Here is a 23296-nt window from a genome sequence, read left to right as displayed (position 1 = left end):
CCTGTTTGAGAGATAAGGGAGTGAGGTCACCCGCCCCACCACCCCGTCCACAGCCAGGCTCTGCGGCCCCGCGGGGTTGCTGCCCTGGCCAGCGAGAAGCCAGAGGCGGTGGGCGGCGCGTCCGGCGGGGGCGGGGGGCGGTGACAGGGGGCGGAGGGGGGGGGGGGGTGAGCGAGGGGGCGGGGCCAGGGGCGGGGCCAGGGGCCGGCGGTTCCGGCCAGGCCGCCGCTGAGAAGGAAAGCCGGGAGGGCAGCCCGCAGCCCCTGGGCGGGACACAGGGAGGCCTCGCGGGCCCAGGGCAGCCGTGGCGGCCGGAGGTACGCCCCTTCGGGGGGAGCGGGCCCGGTTCCTCCCCCGCGGCGGGCGGGGTTGGGACAGCCCCGGAGCTGGCCGGGACTTCTCTCTGCCCCCGGCTGCAGTGACCATCTGGCTGGGTGGGCACGAGCTCGGTCCCCGTGTGCGTGGCGGGGGCCTGGCGCCACTCCTGCCCTCCCGCCCCCGGCGGAGGCTGGGCCCGCTCTTCTCTCCATCAGCCTCCCCCTCCCCGCAGCCCTTGAGGAGGAGGACTCTGGCTCGGACTTCACCGCCCAGGTGAAGTTGTGGCTCAGGCCCCTGCCCCCAGCCCCCGGCTGCCCTGCGCCCTCACCGCTGGTGCCGCAGGGAACACGCTGCGGACCGGCCGGGAGAGGTGGAGGGGCCGGAGAGCGGGTTAATGTTGAAGCAGCTGCTTCTGGCGTGGGGGGCACCCGCAGTCGGCCCCCAGCTGGGACAGCCGGCCTGGCCAGGGTGCGTGGAGGGGGCAGGGGGCCACTTCCGGGGCCAGCGGCCCCAGCAAGTTTGAAGGGAGGAAGGAGGCCGGGCCTGAGGCGGAGCAGGAGCTCGGGGCAGTGCGGGGGGTGGGGGCTCCCGGGGTCAGGTGCCCAGCCTTGACTGTGCCCGCAGCCACCTAACGCTGACTTTCCACACGCAGGGCACCACTCTCGGGGGCTCCTGGAGCATTAGGGAACTTCGAGAACAAAAGGTAAGGACAGAGACAGGCCCAGAGGTGCGCCAACCTGTGCCCAGGGCACCTCTGTGGGCGGAAGGGCAGATGGACTCTCACTCGGACTGTGGGGCAAAGGGTGGCGGAGGGCCTGAGATGCCCCGTCGCCACCTCACCTGCTCCGCAAAGCCTCATACGTCGCAGCCCTCTGCCCCTCCTCTGCCCTCACTCCCCTGGGAGGGGTCCCTGTTGGGTAGGGTGTGGGCAGCCCTGACCAGCCTGGGCACTGGGCCCCTCACCCGCATCCCCACCAATGAGTCTGCAGCTCCCCCCACCTCCCCTGCCCCAAACCAGGCCCCTGCAGACTTGGGCTGTGCATGGGGCCGGACTTGCTACCCAGCTGGGCCACAGAGTGGCCTTGGGACCTCGGTCACCTTGGAGGGCCTTCCTGTACCTTGGTCTCCTGCCGTGTAAAATGGGGACAGCGTCACAGCAATGCTCATTAGGGCATTTTTTTTAAAGATTTTATTTATTTATTTGACAGACAGAAATCACAAGTAGGCAGAGAGGCAGGTGGGGGGTGGGGAGGAGAAGCAGGCTCCCCGCTGAGCAGAGAGCCCGATGCGGGGCTCGATCCCAGGACCCTGGGATCATGACCTGAGCACGAAGGCAGAGGCTTAACCCACTGAGCCACCCAGGCGCCCCTCATTAGGGCATCTTTTGTGGGACACTCTTGCAAACAGAGGTCGACTCAGGTTAATTAGTATCAGTCGTTACTATTGATGCAGGTGAGTCCATGACTAAGTCCCACTCACGTGTCATGCTGCCCCCAGAAGTGGGCCCAGGAGGCCCCTCCGAGTGTCCTTTCCTCCCCAGGTTGGACAGGACACACCCCCAGGGAGACATCTCTCTGGCACCTTTGTTCCTTTGGAGGTGGGCTTCCTGTCACAGTCTTGTAATTTTGAAACTTTTCTGGCTTGGTGGGGCTGCCTGAAGGAGGGGGCATTCCAGGTGAGCCCTGAAGGCCACTGGGGGACATGGAGGAGGTGGTGGGCGGGGGAGGGGCAGGGAAGGGGTTACCCACGCACATAGCTTCCCCTCCTCCATGGTCTGTGTCCAGGCAATGCCCCCTGGGGGCTGCCACCTTCCTCGTCTCTACCCCAGCCCCTGCCTGTCTGTCTGTCCAGCGCAGGGCTATGCCACGGTTCTTCCTTAAAGGTAAACCTCTGTGGCCAGGCGCTCAGGAAGGCACCCCGGGGAAGTGTTCTGAGCCCCAGGGGCTCTCAGGACTCCCTCCCTCTCCAGGCCCCTCTCCCCCTCCCACTCTGGCAGTCATTTCTCCAGGGCCTGGGTCCCCCAAAGACCTGAGCTTCTTGTCCTCAGCTCTCAGGTGCCCTGCCCTCCGCGCTGGCCGCCCTGCGGGTGACCCTGCTTCCCCAGGCAGGATCTCGTCCCTTCCCTCCGCCTCCCCTGTGCCCCCTACGCTGTCCAGTGCGCACCTCCTGTCATCGGCCCATTCACTGTCCAGGTCCGCCCCTGGAGGACAGGGAGTGACAGGGCAGAGGCAGGCCGCTCCAGACCGGCAGGTGGCAGGGTTAGCCAGCAAGGGGTCCTGACACGGTGCTTGTTTTGGGGCCTGAAGACAAGCAGGTCTCTGTCCCCAGCTGCCAGATCATAGTTCCTACAAAGGCCTCATGGGACTCAGTCCTTCAGCCCCCCACCCCCGGTCCAGCCTCAGCGACACATTGCTCCTTCAGGCCTGCATCCCTGGGAGTGGCTCCCACGGTGGGAAGTGGGGGCTGGGTTGGGGGGAGCCAGAATGTTCATTCCCAGACCAGGGGAGGGGGGTGAGGAGCCTCTGATTGCCTGGGGTCCGCCCATGGGCCCAGCTCTAGGGGTGGGCAGGGACCTTACGCATCCCACCATGGTCGTCATGCATCCGCCCAGAGCCGATGATGCCTCCGGGCCCTCAGTACACCCGCGCTGGGGCGCAGATGCGATCGGGGCCTCGGGGAGGTGGCGGAGGAAGGAGGCTATGGGGGTGGTCCCCCGGGTCTCACCTGGTGCAACCTTCACTATGCCCCTTGGTGCCCCAGCCAGCCCTGACTCTCTCCCCCAGCTCTCTGTGGTGCTGAGCCCGGTCCCCATGGCTTCGCTGAGCAGAGCCCTGCGTGTGGCCACCACCTGCTCTCGCTGGGCCCTGGGGCCGCGTGCGCTGACCAGCCGAGCCGGCCCCACTACTGAGAAGAGCGTGCCGTACCAGCGGACCCTGAAAGAGGCCCAGGGCCCCACGGTGGTGGCCCAGGGCCCAAGCCGCCCCCTGCCCAGCACAGCCAACGTGGTGGTCATCGGTGGGGGCAGCCTGGGCTGCCAGACCCTGTACCACCTGGCCAAGCTGGGTGTCAGTGGGGCGGTGCTGCTGGAGCGGGAGAGGCTGACCTCCGGGACCACCTGGCACACAGCAGGTAGGGGCTGGGGCAGGCGGGGGCTGGGGCGGGTGGTGGTGCCAGGGCAGGTCTGGCACACGGCAGGGCAGGTCTGGGCCAGGAGGGACTGGACTCGGTGAGGGGACAGTTCCGGGGTGACGACCCGAGGCTTGCTGGACGCAGCTGCGCAGGAGGAGGAGGGACACGGAGAAGCAATGCGGGGTCATCTGAAGGCACAGAGGGAGGGACCCCCTTTGCTCCCCGTGCCTCTTAAGAGCCATGGTGGGGAGGGGGGGAGCCGAGCTGAGCCCGGAGCCGGGAGCCCCCCCAGCTGTCTGTGCCAGGAACAGAAAGCCGTTCCCAGACGGGGCCCCTGGGGTGAGGGGCGTCCACAGGGGAGCATAGAGCATGGGTGGGGCAAGGAGCAGTGCCCTCCATGGGCAAGCATGCATGGTCCTCGTCCTCCTAACTAACCAGTGGGCATGTAGTAAGCACCTACTGTATGCAGATCACGGGGGCAGCCAGCCTTCGGCCTGAGCCCTGGGCCCGGAGGGAAGTTTGCAGTTTCGGCTGGGGGGGGCGCACTCCCGCCTAGGCTAATACTGCGCTACCAGCGTGAGGGCGCTGAATGTGGAGCTGGGGAGAGGTTCAGGCATGCCACGGCCTGCACACCGCGGCTTCTGCCCTCCTGCTGTCCCGTCTCGGCTGGGCCGGCCGGCCTCTCCCCTCACCGTCACACCGGCCCTGGCTCTGGCCGCCCACTCCCCACTTTGCTGGTGGACGATGTGTGCGTGGGCTTCCATGGGTCCTGCTTGGGGTCCTGGCCCTGTCGTTACCTGCTCTATTGTCTTGGGCACAGGACTGTTGGGTGCCATCGAACTGCACTCTAAAATCATCCTGCCTGCCCCTGTGACAGGCTCAGCCCTGGCACACAGCAAGTGCTCCTTAGGTGGGACCCTGCTATTACCCCTGTGTGAGCTGCCCAGGGGCCAGAAGGGCCGCCCCCAGATCAGCTTTGCCCCTGGGATTTCTGGCCTCCTGGAGTACCCCATGGGCTGCAGGGAAAGACCCAGGCCCTCTGCCTGATCTCCAGGAGCCCCAGCATGCCCGGCAGAAGGGGGAGGTCTATCACCTTGTCGGGGACTCATGGTGTCCCTTCCCGGCAAGGCCTGCTGTGGCAGCTGCGGCCCAGTGACGTGGAGGTGGAGCTTCTGGCCCACACGAGGCGCGTGGTGAGCCGTGACCTGGAGGAGGAGACGGGGCTGCACACGGGCTGGATCCAGAACGGGGGCCTATTCGTAGCGTCCAACCGGCAGCGTCTGGATGAGTACAAGAGGCTCATGTCGGTGGGTGTGCCCCCACCGGGGGTGGGGGGCTGCTGGTGGCATGGGTGCTCCCCGTCCTGGGGGACTGCGGCAGCAGGGCTGGGGGAAGGCGCTCTGACTGATCTGGGTTACCGTCACAGCCAGATGCCCTTGTTGCTGGGCCATCTGGGACAAGTGGCTGTGCCTCGGCCTTCTTGCCTTTAAAATGGGACCATATTGTGGAGCCGATGCCAGTGAGCCCCAGACCCGGGAGGGCCCAGCACCTGGAGCTGTTACTGCCACCGAGCCCTGCTCATGGGAGACAAGATGCACGTGAAATCCTGCCCCCGCCCCCCGAGGCAGTGCCCACACTTCTGCCCCCGCCCCACTCCCAGGCCTGGGGAGGGCGGTTGTGCGGGGGACTGACAGAGAGGCTCCTGCTACGGACGACCCTTGGATTGGGGTGGGGTGCTGCTGGCCAACCCAGAGCGGCCAGGCTGGACGCCAAATCGCAGGACGTGGGTAAGGCAGGCTGCTCTGGCAGTCTGTCCTTTCTGGGGCACCGACCGAATCTGTGCTCGGGGCCCAGCGGGCAGAACCAGCAGCGGGGCCGCAGGTGGAGACGGGGGCCGCGGGCTTCGCCCCAGCAGGTCTGGGTCTCTGCGCCTAGGAGCCGGCCCCATTCTGCCGCCTCCTCCCTCAGCTCGGTGACCGGCCGGGGCGGAGGCCTCGAAGGGAAGCCCCCGGCCCCCAGCCCCAGCCCTGGAGCCCAAGGCCCCCGCTGCCGAGAAGCCCCGGCCCCTTCTCAGGCTCGGTTCTCAGCGGAGAATCTGACCCGCTCCGCGGGCTTCCAGCTGGGCGGAGCCTGTCCTGGTCGCGGCGCCTGGGGCCACGCGATTGGCTGCCCTTGGGCCAGTCAGATGTGAGGGCGTGGCCGGTCCTGCTGACCCCGCGGGACCGGGGAGGAAGGACCCTGCCCTAAAGTTCACAGCCCGGGCAGTCCCCGAGCGGTCCCCGAGCGGTCCCCATGCGCGTGCTTCGTGTTCGCTTATAGAGGAGGCCCCTGTGTGCCCGGGCCTGCTCGAAGCTCTTGCGGGGGGCAGCCATCTGGTTAGCTCGCGCCAGCCCCCGGGGGACTTGAAGTCATTGGGGTCCGAGTTGGGTGACCGTGGGACGGCCCGGAGCCTGGCCTCATGCTCCTCAGTCTCCCGCCACCCTAGCGCGGAGGTGGCCCGAGGGACAGCGGCAGCTTGCTGGGGGCCGCAGGTTGGAGCTGACTCTGGGAGGCGCAGGCGGGGAGGACAGTGGCCGCGGGGGTCTGCACCCTGAGGGCTGAGTCCCTTTGCTCTCGGGCCCTCTAGCTGGGCAAGGCCTATGGCGTGGAGTCACACGTGCTGAGTCCGGCAGAGACCAAGGCGCTGTATCCGCTGATGAACGTGGACGACCTGTACGGGACCCTGTACGTGCCGCAGGACGGAACCATGGACCCGGCGGGCACCTGCACCGCCCTCAGCAGGGCTGCTGCTGCTCGGGGGGCACAGGTACTGCCGGCCCCGCCTACGTCCGCTGCTCCCAGCCTGGAGGACCGGGGGCTCTGCTAGACCAGCGCGTCCTCTGGGGGCCTCTTCGGTGCTTTTGCTTGTTTATCCAGACGTGCACATCCTCGTAGAACGCACCAGAGAGGACAAGTTGGACGTTTCAGTTTTACCGCCCCCAACTAATTTTTAGGAAGACGCATTTTTATAGGCAGAACCCAGCCACACTGCTCCGCGGTCTGGAAGACTAGACTGCAAACGCCCGTTAGCGAAGCCAGCCGTGCTTTTTGGACGTCACTTTATGAGAAAGACCTCGCGTGTCTGGGGACGCGTCCTCCAAGTCGGGGAGCGCGGGGTTAGCTTCCGGTGCTGGGGTCACCCCACTTCGGTGGTGTCGCAGGACGCGGGCCCAGCAGGAGCAGGGGACCAGGTCCCGTCTGGGTGGTGGGGAGCCGGTGACGTTGGGGGCGGTGGGCACCCTCACTGAGCCCTGCTGGGCTCTGGAAGCAGCCCCTCTCGTTGCCAGGTGATCGAGAACTGCCCAGTGAGTGGCATCCGCGTGCGGACGGATGACTTCGGGGTGCGCCGCGTGGCCGCTGTGGAGACGGAGCACGGCTCCATCCAGACGCCCTGTGTGGTCAACTGCGCAGGTGGGCGGGGGTCTCTCCTGGCTCCCGGGCGGCCATGCTGGCTGCCTCCGAAGCCTGGCCTGCCTCGGGGTGGGGGCCTGTGGGGGACAGACAGGCCCGCAAAGGCTCTCCCTGCCCACTGGGCTGGCAGCCCTGCCTGGTGCTGCAGAGCTGACCTGACCCTGTCCCGCCTGCAGGCGTGTGGGCCGGTGCCGTGGGCCGCATGGCTGGAGTCAAGGTCCCGCTGGTGGCCATGCACCATGCCTACGTGGTCACCGAGCGCATCGAGGGCATCCAGGTAGGTATGCTTGCAGGCGGCGTGACCCCTGTGAGCCCCCGCTCCACCCCGAGCCTCAGTCATCTCATCTGTGGAACGGGCACCTCACACTGGGTGTTTGGGGTGGGGTCAGAGGTGAATGAAGGAGCTTCCTGGTGCTGATTCGGGGCACGGCTCCTCAGGGAGGCCCAACCGCGCGTCCTGTGTGGTGCAGCCCGTCCGGGGCGGGGGCACGTTCCGAGCTCCAGGTGCTGCTTCAGGGGACCCGCATGGGTTTGCCCGCTCCGTGATGCGCCCCGGGGGCCGGTGTCAGAGGCGCCGATTTCAGACCCTCAGGTCCTCCCTGGGGGCTTGGAGAGGCCCTGCCAAGGGAGACAGAGGGCTCTGCACCCCTGCCCTCTCTCCCCTTCTCACCCCCTCCCCACCGCTGTCCCACTGTGGTGTGGCTGGTAGCTTCCTGTCACCTTGTCAGCGGTCACCTTGTCAATGGTCACCTTGTCAGAGGTCACCTTGTCAATGGTCACCTTGTCAGCGGTCACCTTGTCAGCGGTCACCCTGTCAGCGGTCACCTTGTCAGTGGTCACCCTGTCAGCGGTCACCTTGTCAGCGGTCACCCTGTCAGCGGTCACCTTGTCAGCGGTCACCCTGTCAGCGGTCACCTTGTCAGCGGTCACCCTGTCAGCGGTCACCTTGTCAGCGGTCACCTTGCCAGCGGTCACCCTGTCAGCGGTCACCTTGTCAGCGGTCACCCTGTCAGCGGTCACCTTGTCAGCGGTCACCTTGCCAGCGGTCACCCTGTCAGCGGTCACCTTGTCAGCGGTCACCTTGTCAGCGGTCACCCTGTCAGCGGTCACCCTGTCAGCGGTCACCTTGCCAGCGGTCACCCTGTCAGCGGTCACCTTGCCAGCGGTCACCTTGCCAGCGGTCACCTTGTCAGCGGTCACCTTGTCAGTGGTCACCCTGTCAGCGGTCACCTTGTCAGCGGTCACCCTGCCAGCGGTCACCCTGTCAGCGGTCACCTTGTCAGCGGTCACCCTGTCAGCGGTCACCCTGTCAGCGGTCACCTTGCCAGCGGTCACCCTGTCAGCGGTCACCTTGCCAGCGGTCACCTTGCCAGCGGTCACCCTGTCAGCGGTCACCTTGCCAGCGGTCACCCTGTCAGCGGTCACCCTGTCAGCGGTCACCCTGCCAGCGGTCACCTTGCCAGCGGTCACCCTGTCAGCGGTCACCCTGTCAGCGGTCACCCTGTCAGCGGTCACCCTGCCAGCGGTCACCCTGTCAGCGGTCACCTTGCCAGCGGTCACCCTGTCAGCGGTCACCTTGTCAGCGGTCACCCTGTCAGCGGTCACCCTGCCAGCGGTCACCCTGTCAGCGGTCACCCTGCCAGCGGTCACCCTGCCAGCGGTCACCCTGTCAGCGGTCACCCTGCCAGCGGTCACCCTGTCAGTGGTCACCCTGCCAGCGGTCACCCTGCCAGCGGTCACCCTGTCAGCGGTCACCTTGCCAGCGGTCACCCTGTCAGCGGTCACCTTGCCAGCGGTCACCCTGTCAGCGGTCACCTTGCCAGCGGTCACCCTGTCAGCGGTCACCCTGTCAGCGGTCACCCTGTCAGCGGTCACCTTGCCAGCGGTCACCCTGTCAGCGGTCACCCTGTCAGCGGTCACCCTGTCAGCGGTCACCTTGCCAGCGGTCACCCTGCCAGCGGTCACCCTGTCAGCGGTCACCCTGTCAGCGGTCACCTTGCCAGCGGTCACCCTGTCAGCGGTCACCCTGCCAGCGGTCACCCTGTCAGTGACCCATTTGGGAACCATTAACCCCCATCCCGTGTAACCCTCCTTCCTCCCGCCCACCAGCCGACATGGACTGTGCATCCCAGGCCTCTTCTAGAACCCAGTTCTGGTCGGGGTTGAGCTGGAGGGCAGGTACAGACCCGTAAAGGAGCAATTCCCGAGCAGGCTGATGGGGCCCTGCGGAGGCTGGCGGGGGGCTCCGGAGACTCCAAGGCCAGGGAGCAGAGTGTGGAACCCAGCAGCCCAGGACCTGAAGGCAGTTCAGGGGGGCCGAGGGGGTGGACGGGGACAGGGTGAGGTGGGACCCGGCAACGAGCGTCCTGGCCGGGATGAGCCCGGCTTCTGGCTCGGCACTGGGACCACACTGCTGAGGGGCTGGGGCAGGTGCCGGCCTCCCCACACACTCCTGCCCCTCCCCCTTGACCCAGGGCTTCCCGGGTTCTTGAGCGAGTTAATGGGCTGCAGCACAGACCTCAGGTGGCCGCCAGGGGTCGCCCTCAGGCCACAGTGGGCTCTGGAGGGCTGGGGACAGGCTATGTCCTGCAGAGGGATCCTTCTTGGGTGGCCACAGGGCTGTGCGTCCTAGGAAGCCCCAGTTCTGAGGGTCTGGCCCAGAGCTGGGTCCGAGCCGAGCACTGCGCCAGCTGCTCTGTGACCTGGTGCCCTCCCTCTCCGGGCCTGGTGTGTGTGTCCCCCACAGTTGCAGAGCGTCCCGGGCTCTCGGCTGGTCCTCATTCTGCTGGTCTGCGGCTGCTTTTGCAGACACTGCTGTACCCGGGCACTGGGTGACAGGAAGGCTCAGGCTCGGGGCTGCGTCCCAGCTCCTCCTGGCCCCAGCCAGGCCAGTCATAGTGTCGGTGGGCCTCAGTTTCCTTTTCTGCAAAAGGGACAATAAGGGTACTGAGTGCACGGGGCTGAGGGAGGAGCCCGTGTTGGAGAGGGGCTGAGTGCGGCTCCTGGCTGTAGCAGGTGCCCTCGGGTGGTGACTGCAGTGAGGGTGACGATGGCCAGGACCCTGGGGCACAGGGTGGTCTAGCCGGCCGGTGCCCCAGAGAATGAGATTAGGGAATGCTGGAGCTATCAGGCAGCCTTCCCAGAGGAGGTGGCCAGCAAGGTTTGGAAGGAGTGGGGGAGAGGAGAAACAATGAAAGGGAGCAGAGTGCGGTTGGGCGGAAGGGACACCAGTGGGGCCGGGTCACAGCTGCGGGGTGGGCTTCTGCGTGGAGGGGGCAGGACGCGTTGGGCGCTCCAGGGCAGCTCAGTGTGCTGGGGCCCCAGGAGCTAGAAGGAAAGTCATGGGCTTCCCCGGCCACCAGGTGTCCCCACTGTCCTGCTCGCCAGAACTCCAGTTTTCGTTTTGTTTTGTTTTTAGAGTAGTAGCGACAACAGAGGTAGTGATCTCACTGTTTCTGTTTCCGGAGCGCTCGGTTACCGAGAACTTCTACGCACTCCTTCCAGCGACCGCGCAGTGCAGACTTTCTTATTCCAGTTCTACAGAGGCGCTGGACAGCTGGACACTGGGGGGGGGGGCATCTGCCAAGGTATCCCTTTTGGTCTCTGTGTGTCCTCAGAGATGGGACAGAGGAGTCACATCGGATGTGCCCCTCTCCAGGGTAAGTGGTCCAGGAGAGGAGGCAGTTCTTCGGTGCCAGAGAGCTACAGGGGATGTGCTCTTTCCCTGCTTCTGCTCAGTTTCTAAAATGATTTTGGTTTGCTTATTGGTTAAATCAAGTAGTCAGGGTTTGCCGTATACTGACAGTGGAAATATTATTAGCTCCTGAGAAATAGCATCCAACTTTTGTGTTTCCTGGAGTTACTCATTGTTTTCCAGTTGCTCAGCTTCCTATGTAGCCGCCGCTGCCTCTGTCTGCGCTCTGATCTCTGTCCACGTTACCTCCACCCCCGAAACCCGTACCCGTTACCCGTCACTCCCTTTTCCCATCCCGCCCCAGCCTTAGATGATCGCTGATCTGACTCCTGTCTCTGCGGATTTTCCAATTCTGGACATTTAATACAATGAAATTGGACCATATATGGCCCTTGGGGTGTGACTTCTTTCACTCAGTCTGACATTTTCAAAGTTCATCCATGGGATACATTATTAGAACTTCATTCCTTTTAATGGCTAAATAATATTCTATTGTAGATCACATTTTATTTTTCCACTTGCCTGTTGCTGGACGTTCGAGTGGTTTCTGCTTTGAATAATGCTGCTAGGAACATTCATGTTCACATTTCTGTGTGGATGTGTTTCACTTTTTCTCAGGCAGATATCTTGGAGTGGAATCGCTGAATCATACAGTAATTATGTTTAACTGTTTGAGGAACTGTCAGACCATTGTCAAAGCATGTGCACTGTTTCACATTCCCATCCGCGGGGCGGAGGGTTCTGACTTCTCCACCGCCTCGCCACCACTTACGACTCTCTTTGACCCTAGCCGTCCTGGTGGGTGTGAAGTGGAGAGTCTCTCATCGGGGTTCTGAGTCGCATTTCCTACCGATGGATGACGCGGAGCTTCTTCCCATGTGCTCACTGGCCATTCCTCCGTCTGCTTTGGAGAGGTGTCTATGCAGACACTGTGCTCATTTTATATGAGGTTGTTGGTCTTTTTACTGAGTCAGAAGAGTTCTCGTTACATTCAGGTACAGCCTCTCTGCAGACTTATGCCGGGCACGAATCCTCTCCCGCGCTGTGGGTTCTCTTCCCTTCCTTGGTGGTGGTGTTGGCAGCACACAGAAGGTCTCAGTTCTGGCCAAGTCCCGCAGATGGGATGTTCCTTTTTCCACTTGTGCTTCTGCTTCCGAAGGGCATTTCCTAACGCCCTTTCCAAGGCCACGAAGATGGACCCACATATTTTCTCCTAAGAAGTTTATGGGTTTAGCTCTGATTCTTACGTCCGTGACCCACTGTGACTAAGGTCTGTGTATGCTGCGAGGAAGGGTCCGGCTTCCTTTCTTACGTGAAAGTGGCCGTCCAGCTGTGTCGGCGCTGAGTGTTGAAGATCCCTGCTTCCCCCGGCCGTGGCCTTGGCGTCCCTGTGGGAAATCAGTGGACCATAACCGTGAGGGCTTGTTTCCGGACCGTCGGTCCCATCCCAGTGACTGGGATGCGCGTCCTGTGTTAATGCCCTCCGTCTGGATGGCGGTATTGTAACGAGTCTTGAATCGTGAAGCACGAGTCCCGTCTTTCTCAAGATTGTTTTAAGTATTCTGGGTCCCTTGCGTTGCCGTATGCATTTTCGGATCAGTTTGTCCGTTTCTGCCCAGCAGCCAGCTGCGGCGGTAGTGGGGATCGTGTGGAATCTGGATCGGTGGAGAGCATTGCCGTCTTAGCCCTAGTCCAGTCTTCACTTTGTAAAGTTCATTTAGGGCTTCTTAGTTTTTTTCAAAAATATTGCCACGTCTTCAGAGTATAAGTTTTACACTTGTTTTGTTAAATTTATTTGTAAGGATTTGAAAATTCTTTTTGATGGGTGCTTCTGGGTGGCTCAGTCCATTAAGCATCTGCCTTCAGCTCAGTTCATGATCTCAGGGTCCTGGGATCGGGCCCCGCATCGGGCTCTCTGCTCGCCAGGGATTCTATTTCTCCCTTTCCCCCTGCTTGTGCTCATGTGAGTGCACGCTTTCTCTCAAGTAAATAGATAAAATCTTCAAAAAAATTCCTTTCGATGATGTGAGTGGAGTTATTAATTTCATTTTTTGATTGCCCAATGTTGATGAAATGAAGTACAGAACAGTAGTTTTTATTTGTCTGTTGTACATTGACCTTGTGTCCTGCCACTTTGGTGAACTGTTTTGTTAGTTGCAATAGTTGTTCGGTGGGTTCCTAGGATTTTCTACATGCAGGATTGTGTCACCTGCAAATAGAGATCGTTTTACTCCTTCTTTCCCAAGCTTGATGCCTTTTAATACTTTTTCTTGCCTCATTGCTGTATTGGCTAGAAATTCCAGTACGAGTAAAAGTGCTGAGAGTAGACATCCTTCTGTTGGCCTAATCTTAGAGGAAGAGCTGAAAATAAGTGTGTTTTAGCTGTGGGTGTTTCTTAGATACCCTTTGTCAGGAAGTTCCCTTCTATTTCTAGATTGTTGGGTGTTTTTGTGATGAGATGTGTTGGAAATGCTTTCTCCGCCATCTATTGAAATGATGGTTTTCATCCTACTCAGTTGATACAGTGTATTACAAAGACTTGTTTTCAGATGTCAAGCCAACCTTACATTCCTGGGATAAATCTCATTAGGCCATGGGATATAATCCTTTTTTTCTGTTGCTGGATTCAGTTTGCTAGTGTTTTGTTGAGGATATGTGCATTTATATGCTAACTGTCCCATTGTCCTCCTAAACATTTCAACTGTCAACTACTTCTCAAGAATATGTTCGGCACCACTCCGCACATCAGGGAAATCACATACAGTCTGTGAGTCCCATTCCCTTCCCCTGGAGGAACCCTCCGGCTGTTCTGATCTCCATTCTAGAAGGATTGCCTTGTGGCCTCTGCTCAGCTGTGACCCTGGAGCCTTCTTCTCTCCTCTTCTGTTTGGATCCATGGCTTGTGCTCTGGTTGCTTACTGAGAAGGGGCAGATGGCGGGTAAACACTTCTGCATTCATCGATGTCTGAAATAATCTTTGTTCTTCCCTTACACTTGATTGATGGATTGACTGGGCCTAGAATTCTCCATCTAAAGCTATCTGTCAGAATTTTGAAGACTTGGCTCCAGGTCCTCTGGCCTCCAGGAATGCTGTGCCATTCTCCAGGACGCATCTGTTCCTCTGGAGTTCTGATGTTTCTACCCCAGCATGGCCTCTGTGCTGCCTGCCCATGCACAGGGCTTGGTGGGCCCTTTAATATGGAGATCTGTGATGTTTAATCTGAGAAGTTGTCCTGGATTGCTTCTCTGATGTTCCTCTAATCCATTTCCTCTGTTTGTCTTTCTGGAACCCCTATAAGGTAGATGTTGGACCTTTAGGGCTGACTTTGTGATTTCCTTATTTTTCTCTTTCCTGATTGCAATTTCTTTGTCTGTTTTTGGCCTCATATCTAGAAGATGGTCTTATCCGACCCTTCCGTTGCATTTTTCATTTAGATAATCATCTCTCACTTTGAGACCTCTTTCTTCATCTGTTCCTTTTCCATGGCCCCGTGTTTGATGGACCCAACCTTGTCATCGCTCTGAAGTTCCTGGTGTGGGTTTTAAGGGGGGAGTTTCTGCAGGCCGACTACAAGCTTGGAGACGGAGGACAGGAGGGCATCTTGTAAGGGATGATGAGGGTGAGCTGTCCTCTTTGGTGAGGGCCTCTATGTCAGCATCTGGAATCTTCCACAGGCCACTTCATTAGCATCTGGAACCTTCTACAGGCCACTTTGTGTTTCCACGATAGAGTCCCTGGGCTGCTGTAGAGGGGAACGGGAACCCATCCCTCACACCTCTGAGACCAGAGCCTGTGGGGACCCCATTCCCCAGAGCTCAGGGCTGTCCCCAGGCCAGGCTCCAGGCTGTGCTGGGTGGGGATGGAGGGGACCTGGGTTCACTGCTTTGAAGAGACCCTGGCCTTTCCGTTCACACACGTACTCTTTCTCACTCCCACACATACACCCATATCCATGCGCACACACGCACACGCTCTCACACTCATGTGCACACACACTCACACCCACACACACCATGCACTCTGCCCATCGGGCCCGGCAGAGGGAGCTGGGTTGGCACAAGCCAGGACTCTGCAGACAGGAGGCGACTGGAGGGTGTGCACGGGCCCCACTTGGCATTTTCCTGGGGCCCGCGCAGGGGTGCCTACTCGGCTCGGCGTGCGCGGTGTTGCTGGAGAGCTCCGCGTGCTCTTGTCCCTCCGTGGGTCCCTGGATTCGTGACTTAGACCTTGTCCTTCTCTCCTTCCTTCTTCTCCTTCTTGCTTCTTTGCTGCTGTTTTCTGGGGTCTAGGGAAGGAGAGATTTGAGTGGGGGGAGTGGTTTGTCCACAGTGTAACCTGAGGCCTACAATGAGGAGGAGATGCCATGGGCCACTGCGGGCCTGGGACCGCCCAGCCCTGGCCGACCCCGAGGCCTCTCTGCTCTGCCTTCCAGAACATGCCCAATGTCCGCGACCACGACGCCTCGGTCTACCTCCGCCTCCAAGGGGACGCGCTGTCTGTGGGCGGCTATGAGACCAACCCCATCTTCTGGGAGGAGGTGAGACACTGAGGGATTGAGGGGTGATTCGGGGCCGTGTCTCAGCGTGGAGAAGCCTTCTTCCAGGAAACCCAGCCTCCCACTGAGACGTGGCGGGTCCTCTGCCTCCTTTTCTCTGAACCTGGCACACAGGCAGACCCGGGGCTGGGGCAGGGAGAGGGCTGGCCTCGTGACAGTGAGAGAAATGCAGAGAACAGTGCAGAAATGTAAAGTGATGGCTTTGGAAGACAGAAACCTGAAAGCCCGGTGTCCGCAGCAAACACCCCTGAGGCCCCGCACCCACGGCAGCAGCATCCCCCCAGACCTGGCTGCTCCCCCCAGCGGCTTCGGGGGGCTGCCTGAGGCCCGGCGGCCCTCTCGGCTCCCCCGAACATGCCTGAATGACAGCTTCGGATCAGATGCTTTCTTACTTCCCGGGGACAGGGCGAGACCAACATCAAAGTCCCTATCCCGGGGTGCTTCTGTCTAGGTGGGGAGACCCACAATAAACAAGAAGCCGTGGGGATCTGTGTGCTGAACAGAGCCGGCAGGTTAGGAAGAAGCCCTGTAAGCGTGGTGCGGGGCGAGGCCCTTCACACTGTGGTCAGGCCGGGCAACCCCCGCCCCTGCCGCTGCCCGGGGAGCTGAGGGCAGAGCAGAGACCTGCAGAGAGAACCGGTGGGCGAGGAGCTGCCTTAGGTGGGGGTGAAGGTCAGGTCAGGTCAGGCTGGTCCATCTCGAAGAACTGAAGGAAGGCCCGTGTGGCCATGCGTCAGAGGTGGACACGGACAGGGCCTTGTGAGGCTTTGTCGGGCACAGAGAGCCATGGAGATCCATGGAGGGCTTGAGAGCAAGAGAGGGCCTGGTCTGACTTAGGAGAATGGGTGGAAGGAAGTGGGGAGGCCAGGTGAGCAGTGGCCAGGGAGAGGCCACGGCAACAATCCAGTGCAGAACGGGGGGCCTGGGCCAACACGGGGAAGGCGAGCGGACAGGCCCTGCTGCGCCGTCAGCGGAGGAGACCTGCGGGGCACAGCCCAGCCCTGTCCCTCTGCTAACGCGGGGTGGGCTGGTCGGGCTCAGCTCCCTGTCACAGGGCCGCACCCCTGCCTCCCCCGCCAGGTGTCAGACAAGTTTGCCTTTGGCCTCTTCGACCTGGACTGGGACGTGTTCAGCCCGCACATTGAAGGTGCCGTCAACCGCGTCCCTGTGCTGGAGAAGACGGGGGTCAAGTCCACGGTCTGTGGCCCTGGTGAGTGGGGAGGCTGGGAGCTGGGTCCTTCTGGTTGAGAAGTGCGTCTGGCCTATGTCAGGCCTGGACCCGGGCTGTCCCTGCCGCGCGTAGGCGGGACACACGCCACCCTCGTCGTGGCTCCAGCAGAACAGGCCCTATTCTGCCCCCCTTCCTCCCTGGCACGCGTGGGGGCTCTTTCATCGTCAATCAAGGCAGACAATGGATGGGGCCAGCCTCGGCCCACGTCAGGGCTGGGGAGAGAGTCCCTGAAGGATATGGTGCTGTCCAAAGGGGAAAGTTTGTGTCTGAGACTCAGTTCCCTGTGCCTCAGTGTCCTCCTCTGTGAAATGGGTGGCGGAGCTCTTACTCAGCAGGAGCACGAAGGGGAGCCGCTTGTTAGGTACGGGGCACGGCTGGGCCAGCAAACTGCTGTGCGTCCCCTGTGGGGAAGGGGAGAGCCGGAGGCTGGGGACGGAGGGGCTGTCCACAGCCAAGGGGCAGGCCGGGCCGGAAGAGGGGCAGGTTCTAATGCCGGGGCCACGGCCTGCAGGGGTCCAGTCCTCTCCCTCCATGACCTTGGCATCCACACGGCCGCCAGCCAGGGCGGCTCTAATCTGTTCAGCTCTCAGGAAGCCCAGCCTCAGTGAGCAGGTTAGAAGCACCCACCGGGCGTGGGCCGTGGGCCGAAGACTCACTGCCTACCCGCCCCCCCCCATGGCTTCCCCGGGCTTACGAGGGGCTGGCAGTGAGCAGCACAGGCCTGAGACGAGCCCGGGAGTGCGGGTCACCCGGGAGCATCGTGTTGAATTAGCCCGGGCAGTCACTGCTCCCACAAAGGCGAGGTGCTGTGAGGACATCTTGTGTCTGGTCTCCTGCCTGGGAGGGAGGGTTCACGGCGGAAATCAGCCTCTCTCTTGCCAGGGAGCGCAAGCACGGTCAGTGGCCTTTGGCTTCCAGAACAGAACTTGGAAGTCCCAGAACCCCTTGACTCTGGGGAATCTGGGGGCAGGCAGATCTCCCATTCCAGGTCCCGGAGGTCACCGCCAAGGTGGGGGCCCCGACTGTGCAGCCAAATGTCCCGTCTTCCTGCGTCCTCATGTAGTACAGGCTTGAGTCATTTGTCAAACATTCAAGAGGCTCTCGTCCCCCCTGACTTGCCCCATGAGGCTGCTCCGACCTTCCTGTCCTCCCATGGTCCCAGGCGGGAAACATCCCCACTCTGCCCAAGGGCTCGCGGGGGTGGCTGCACGGGCCCCCAGGGAAGCTCCCGTCCTGATGCTCTCTGCCTTCTCTGACCCCCCCACCTTCCCCCAGCCACCCCAACTCTGTCTTTCAGACCTCTGGGGTTTCCCCCTCTGGGATATCCCCTCTCCGGCTGGTTGGAGGTTTCCCCCGGGCCCCACAGACGGGGGTGGCCTCAGATGCCGCCCCCCCAGCTCAGGCCTGCTCCCCCCGCAGGGAGCAGAGCTGCACAGAGGTTAGGAACTCAGGCCGGGGGCCGGACAGCCCTGAGCGGCGCTCCGACATCCGGGGTTCACTAGCAGGGGACTGGGCTAGAGAGATCCCGCTTCCCAGGGTCTCCCATCTCTCCCCTGGTGACCGTGGTACCTGCCAGGAAGGGCAGTCAGGAGTCCCTCAGCACCCTCTCCTCTCACTCTGTTTTCTTACCAAACATTCTCTTTTGCTTATTTGTGTGTTTCCTGCGTCCGTCCCTGTCTGGTCAGCTCCCTGAGGGCTGGGACTGGTCTCGTTCAGAGCCGAGCCTGGGGCGCAGACACGTGGGCTACAAGTATTTGCAGATGGGCTAACCCACAGCCCTGGAAGGAAGTGCTGTGCTCCCAGTTTTACAGATGATGACACTAAGCCTCAGAGAGGGGAAGTGACCAGCCCAAGGTCACACAACTAGGAAGGAGTAAAGCAGGGTTCAAACCCAGGACTGGCTGCAAAGCTCGGCTCTTCATGATGATGTCTGAGGGTCCCTCGCCATCATGCCCTGGCCTCTCCGGGTGACCCGCCAGCAACAGGCAGGAGCAGAAGCCCCCGTCCCTCTCCCAAAGAACTTAGGATCGTCCCTTCATTCAGCGAACATTTATCAGGCATCTGCTGTGGGGTGGGCCCTGTGCCAGGCCTTGAGACGCGGCGGTGAGCGAAGCCCGGCCCCGCCCTCACGTTTCTCCTGGTCCAGTGGGCAAGGATGAGCAGCAGGGACACTGCAGGAAGGTGGCACAGGGAGGGAGAGCCTCGCCCTGTGATGGGGCTTGGGGAAAGGCCCCTCACCAGCAGGGGAGTGATGACCGTCGTCGTGAGACAAACCTGGACTCTGCAAGGCTGAGTCCCTGCCCAGCTGGGTGCTTCTGGCCATAAATGCTGAGGAGCCTGGGAATGTGGCAGGAGCCATCAGGGAGGCTCCCTGGAGGAAGTGGCATTGAGCTGAGTCGTGAGGTGGGGGAGGACTGGATGAAGAGGCACCAGCAGACCTCACCGGCCACTGCCCCCTCGGGAGACCCTGGCCCGGAGGCACATGGCCCGGAGGCAGCATCACGCCCCCTTCCTTCCAGAGTCCTTCACGCCGGACCACAAGCCCCTCATGGGGGAGGCACCTGAACTCAGGGGATTCTACCTGGGCTGTGGTTTCAACAGTGCAGGTGAGTACAAGGACCACCACTTTGGCCCCCCCCCCCCAGCTCCACCAGGCAGAGTTGGGGAGGGGGATCCTGGCTGGGGGTGGGGCCGAGGAGGCCGGCAGGGAGGGCCGAGGTCCTATTAGCAGGTGCACAGCACCGCAGGTGTGCGATCCAGGGCTAGGGGAGGGGTGATGCCGGCTGTGGGCTGGGCTCCGGGGGGCCTCGGCAGACCTCTGGCTCCACCCCTGCCAGGAATGATGCTGGGCGGCGGCTGTGGGCGGGAGCTGGCCCACTGGATCGTCCATGGGCGCCCGGAGAAGGACATGTACAGCTACGACATCAGGCGAGTGGCCCCGGGATTCGGTAGAGTGGGGTACATGGCAAGGGCTCTCTAGAAAGGAGCCTTCCCTGAAATCCAGAGGGCTTCTTGGAAGAGGTGCCAGCAGGGGCCTGGGGTTGGCAGATCCACGGCTCTTGATAGCTTCCGGGATTTCTTGTGCCAGCGTCCTGCTTGACCTCCGGATGGCTCCAGGATCAGCAGCAGGATTGCGTCATCCCACTTTGCAGATGGGGAGACTGAGGCCTGGGGAGCAGGTGGGACCACATGCGGCCCAGGAAGCGAGGCTGCACTGGTTACTGTCGGTCCACAGGAGGAGGCTGGGTGGCCGACAGCCCTGAGCCGAGATGCCGTTGGGTGATAGGAATGTCTGACCCCAGGCCGCCCTGGCCTCTCCGCGACCCTCGGGTCATGACACTGTGTGCTGCCAGTGTTGGGAGCCGCAAATGCGTCTGGGTCGGTAGATCGCTCTGAAACTCGTCTGCAAGGAAGCCCAGACAGACCCGAGCCCAGGTGGAGGGAGGCTGGCATCAGAGCTGGGGCAGCCTGGTCTGCACCACCCTCTGCCGACGGGCAGTGCAGGGGGAGACACTCCGAGCCACGGCCCGCGGGCGGGGGCAGCGGACAGGGCTGGGGTCCGCAGGCAGCAGCTTGGAGGGACGCCCTGTGGGAGTCCAGCCCGCTCCACCGTCACTGGTCCTGGCAGACAGCCTCCCTGGGGGGACCCGGGCGGCCCACAGGGGCTGGTTCAGCTCGTGCTCCTGCTCTGCTAACCCTGCGCCTTCCCGGCCCGATGAGGACATTACGCCCACTGCTGTGGCGTTGGGGGGGTGGTATCTGGCCCGCACAGAGACAGACAGACAGACACTGAGATTCCCCGACTGCCACCCCCTCCGTGGCGCCTGGCACGGCAGTCTGCACTGTGGCTGCCTCAGAGCCTGACTGGGGCTGCGTCCACGCTTTCCCAAGAGAGGAATGTTCCAGAAACGATAGTTGGAGGGGCCGTGAGGATGGGCCGGCCCAGGCCCCTCCTGCTGCAAACAGCGAGAGGAGGCGCCGCTGGGGACGGCCGTCTGTCTGCAGGTCACACGGGGCGCGAGCCGGAGCCGGGCCAGGCTCTGACCTCCCTGGCGGGCGAGCGCTTCAGCCCTGGAACGGACCCACCCGCCAGGGCTCACCCCCGGCCTGGGGGGGGGGCAGCTTCCTGGTGCTGCGGTGGCCACAGCTGCAGGACGAGGCTGGCCTGCCTGCACCCGTCTTGGGCTGAGGGAGGCCCAGCAGGGAGGGGGTGCACAGTCCTGGAGTCAGCGGGCAGCCTTAGGTCAGCTGCCTTCCCTGGCAGGAGTGTCTCGTGGGCTGGCTTATGGCTCGCAGGCTGGGGCCTGGAGGTCACGGGTTAGGAGGCAGAGGGCACGGGGAGGGAACCTTAAGAGCTCGGGCCTGGTGGGTAGAGGCGGGGGCAGCGAACTAGTCCAGCCACCCTCGTGGCTCAGGCAGGTGGCTTTCCCATCTATGAGACGGGAGCAGTGACCCAACCCTCAGCAGAGTGCGTCTGAGTCTCGTATGCACGGTGGGCAGGGTCTGGAGCACAGGCTGTGATTTTTTTAGCACAAGTCCTTGGGGTCCCAGTGAGTGGGAGGAGGAGGAGTCATTCCTTCTCTGAGTGAGGAGGGTGGCTGGACCCTGGCCCCGGCCAGAGGCCCCGGCCGCCTGCTCATGGGACGAACGCTGTGGCCAGGTCTGTGTGGACGCAGGTGTGGTCATTCCCCTGCCGGTCCCTGGTCGTGCTCTGGCTGAACTTGAACCCTCATCCCCGCCATGCGCACACAGGCCCAGATGAGAGTGGAGGGGCTGGCGGTGCTGGCCGGCGGGACGCCTGCCAGAGGGGTCACATCTGTCAGTCGGGATCACCCAGGCCTGCCCTGGGTCCGGCTTCCTCTGATGGCCCCGAGGCCTGAAGAAGGAGATCCAGCTCTCCCCAGACCCTCCAGCTGCCTGTCCCCATTCTCGTCCAGGACTCACACCCTCAGAGCTGCTGGGAAGGCCAGCAGCCCCATCCCAGGAGAACCACGTCCACTCCTAGTGATGGGGGGACGTCTGACGAGAGTGGCCATCAGCAGAGGCCAGACGTCCTAGCCTCCTGCCTCCCCATCTCCACCCCTCCAAAGGCAGCTGCAGATTCCCAGACCCACGCCCTGCACACCGCTTCTCCTCCAGGAACCCTCCCCAGACCCTTGGCCCAGCTCGTGGCTCCCTCCCCCGCCCCTCCCTCCAGGGGCTGCGGGGTAACGGGGTTCCACAGACATTCCCGCAGAGGGCACTGGGCCCTGGTCCTGCGCCAGAAGGGAGCTCCGGGCATCCTCGGGATTCCTAGAGATCGTATCCACAGTCCTAGGCTCCCGTCTGTAGCTTTTCCCCCGCCCCAGGCAGGATGTCGCTCTCTGGAACTATGTGCAGAGTAAGCGTCAGTTAGCCCTGACCGGCTGGGACAGGGATCACTGGGGATGAAGCACGGACAAGGACCTAGGGCCTGGGGGATGCATGAGACGCCAGCAGGTGGACAGTAGGGGGAGGGACAGCCAGGGTGGCGGGTCTGAGCGGGGGGTCTGAGAGCAAGTATGTGCGGGGGTGGGGCTGGGGCCCAGGACACAGGGGCTCCGGCGGCTGTGCAGTCGGCTGGGGCAGCCATGGCTGTCCACGGAGACCAGATGGACCCGCCGCTGGGAGGCTCCAGCTGCTGTGGCCTCAGGAAGGCTGGAGGGAGGCTGGTGTGGTGGGCGGGGGTCGCCATGAGGAGCCCCCCCCCCCCCCGCCCCATGGGAGAGCAGAGCCCGGACCCCCTGCTGAGCCCAGGCCTCGGGGAGGACTCTGGTGGAGGGTGAGGGTCCAGCTTTGTCCTGGGTCCTGGGTCGTGGGCCAGCCCTTCCGTCCCAGGCCCCCGCGCAGTGACGGCCTCTCCCTCCGCCCCAGGCGCTTCCATCCGCAGCTCGCCGACCACCGCCGCTGGATTCGGGAGCGCAGCCACGAGTCCTACGCCAAGAACTACTCCGTGGTCTTCCCCCACGACGAGCCCCTGGCGGGACGCAACATGAGGACCGACCCCCTGCACGAGGTACCGCCCCCCTGACGAGCACGGTAACCCGCAGGACACCCAGGGGACTGGGGTGACCGGAGGGCGTGTGGTGCCCCAGCTGCCGAGGCAATGGGGACTCGGTCATTCCCAGGGTCTTCCTGGCAGAATGTGCTCGGAGCCCTTGCTGGCTGCTGGTGGCCCAGAGTGGCAGGCCAGCGTCAGTGGGTCCCCTGTGGGAGGAGGGCGTGCCACGGACACGAGCTTCTGCTCGGGGTTGGGGGGGAGTGGAGGGGTGTGTTTTGGCTGCCTTTCCTCCCTGGCCAGCTTCTACTTGTACGATAAAACCCATCGTCGGATGCCCTTCCTGGGGCTTGGCCCTGTGCACTCTCGCAGCCCCCCCCCCAAGCCAGGCACCTGCCCTGTGCCCTCAGCCTATGCAAACTCTGCCTCTCTGTGGCCCTGGGCTGGGGAGCTGTGCCGTCGTGTCTCTGGTTCCCGAGCACTGAGCCCAGAGCCTGACTCATACCACTGTTCAGGGGACGTCTGCCGAATGGGTGGATGAAGGGGGCGGCAGGAAGGGGCGGCTCCCCTCTGGAGCTGAGTAAAGGAACCTCCTTCATCTGGGACTCCAGGGCCTGGACCCCAGAGGGACCCAGTGTCCCCTGCACCTCCTGGGGAGAGGCCCAAAGACATCAGTGGTTCCCAGGCTGCCCTGCCCTTTGGCTTAGCTTAGGGGACCAGCAACGGTCTCGGACCCCACACAGCCTCCGGCCCTCCCCAGGCTGCCCGGGCCTTTATTCACCCTGCGTGATCCTGAGGGCTCCACGGCCTCCCCAGCGAACACAGGGCTTGCTTGGCTGGCCGTGGAAGCAGGGGGCCTCATAAGGACCGCTCAGGAGTGTACAGCTTTGCCCAAAGGGCAC

The 23296-nt window shown here is 62.6% G+C and overlaps 1 protein-coding gene across 3 annotated transcripts in view; it reads left to right on the top strand.

Moving 5' to 3' along the window:
* The first annotated feature begins 202 nt into the window (after window positions 1-202).
* SARDH (sarcosine dehydrogenase) overlaps window positions 203-23296 on the top strand; it is a 61434-nt gene continuing 38340 nt past the window's right edge. The window contains exons 1-12 of one of the 3 annotated variants that reach the window (XM_004757003.3): window positions 203-317; window positions 971-1021; window positions 3102-3447; window positions 4576-4754; window positions 6074-6253; window positions 6774-6897; window positions 7074-7174; window positions 15025-15129; window positions 16228-16357; window positions 18898-18984; window positions 19216-19306; window positions 22271-22412. In XM_004757003.3, the coding sequence (XP_004757060.1) occupies window positions 3129-3447; window positions 4576-4754; window positions 6074-6253; window positions 6774-6897; window positions 7074-7174; window positions 15025-15129; window positions 16228-16357; window positions 18898-18984; window positions 19216-19306; window positions 22271-22412 (1458 nt within the window). In that variant the 5' untranslated portion in view covers window positions 203-317; window positions 971-1021; window positions 3102-3128. Of the gene's footprint in view, window positions 318-373; window positions 592-627; window positions 787-970; window positions 1022-3101; window positions 3448-4575; window positions 4755-6073; window positions 6254-6773; window positions 6898-7073; window positions 7175-15024; window positions 15130-16227; window positions 16358-18897; window positions 18985-19215; window positions 19307-22270; window positions 22413-23296 lie in introns of those variants that run through there. The other 2 variants (XM_004757001.3, XM_004757002.3) reach the window with 2 other exon arrangements.

The sequence above is a fragment of the Mustela putorius genome, unplaced genomic scaffold (genome assembly GCF_011764305.1).
Source record: "Mustela putorius furo isolate JIRA1106 unplaced genomic scaffold, ASM1176430v1.1 tig00000596_pilon_pilon_pilon, whole genome shotgun sequence".
NCBI classification, from domain to species: domain Eukaryota; kingdom Metazoa; phylum Chordata; class Mammalia; order Carnivora; family Mustelidae; genus Mustela; species Mustela putorius.
Note: the sequence above shows the minus strand (reverse complement) of the source record. Positions and strands in the feature narration are given on the sequence as shown.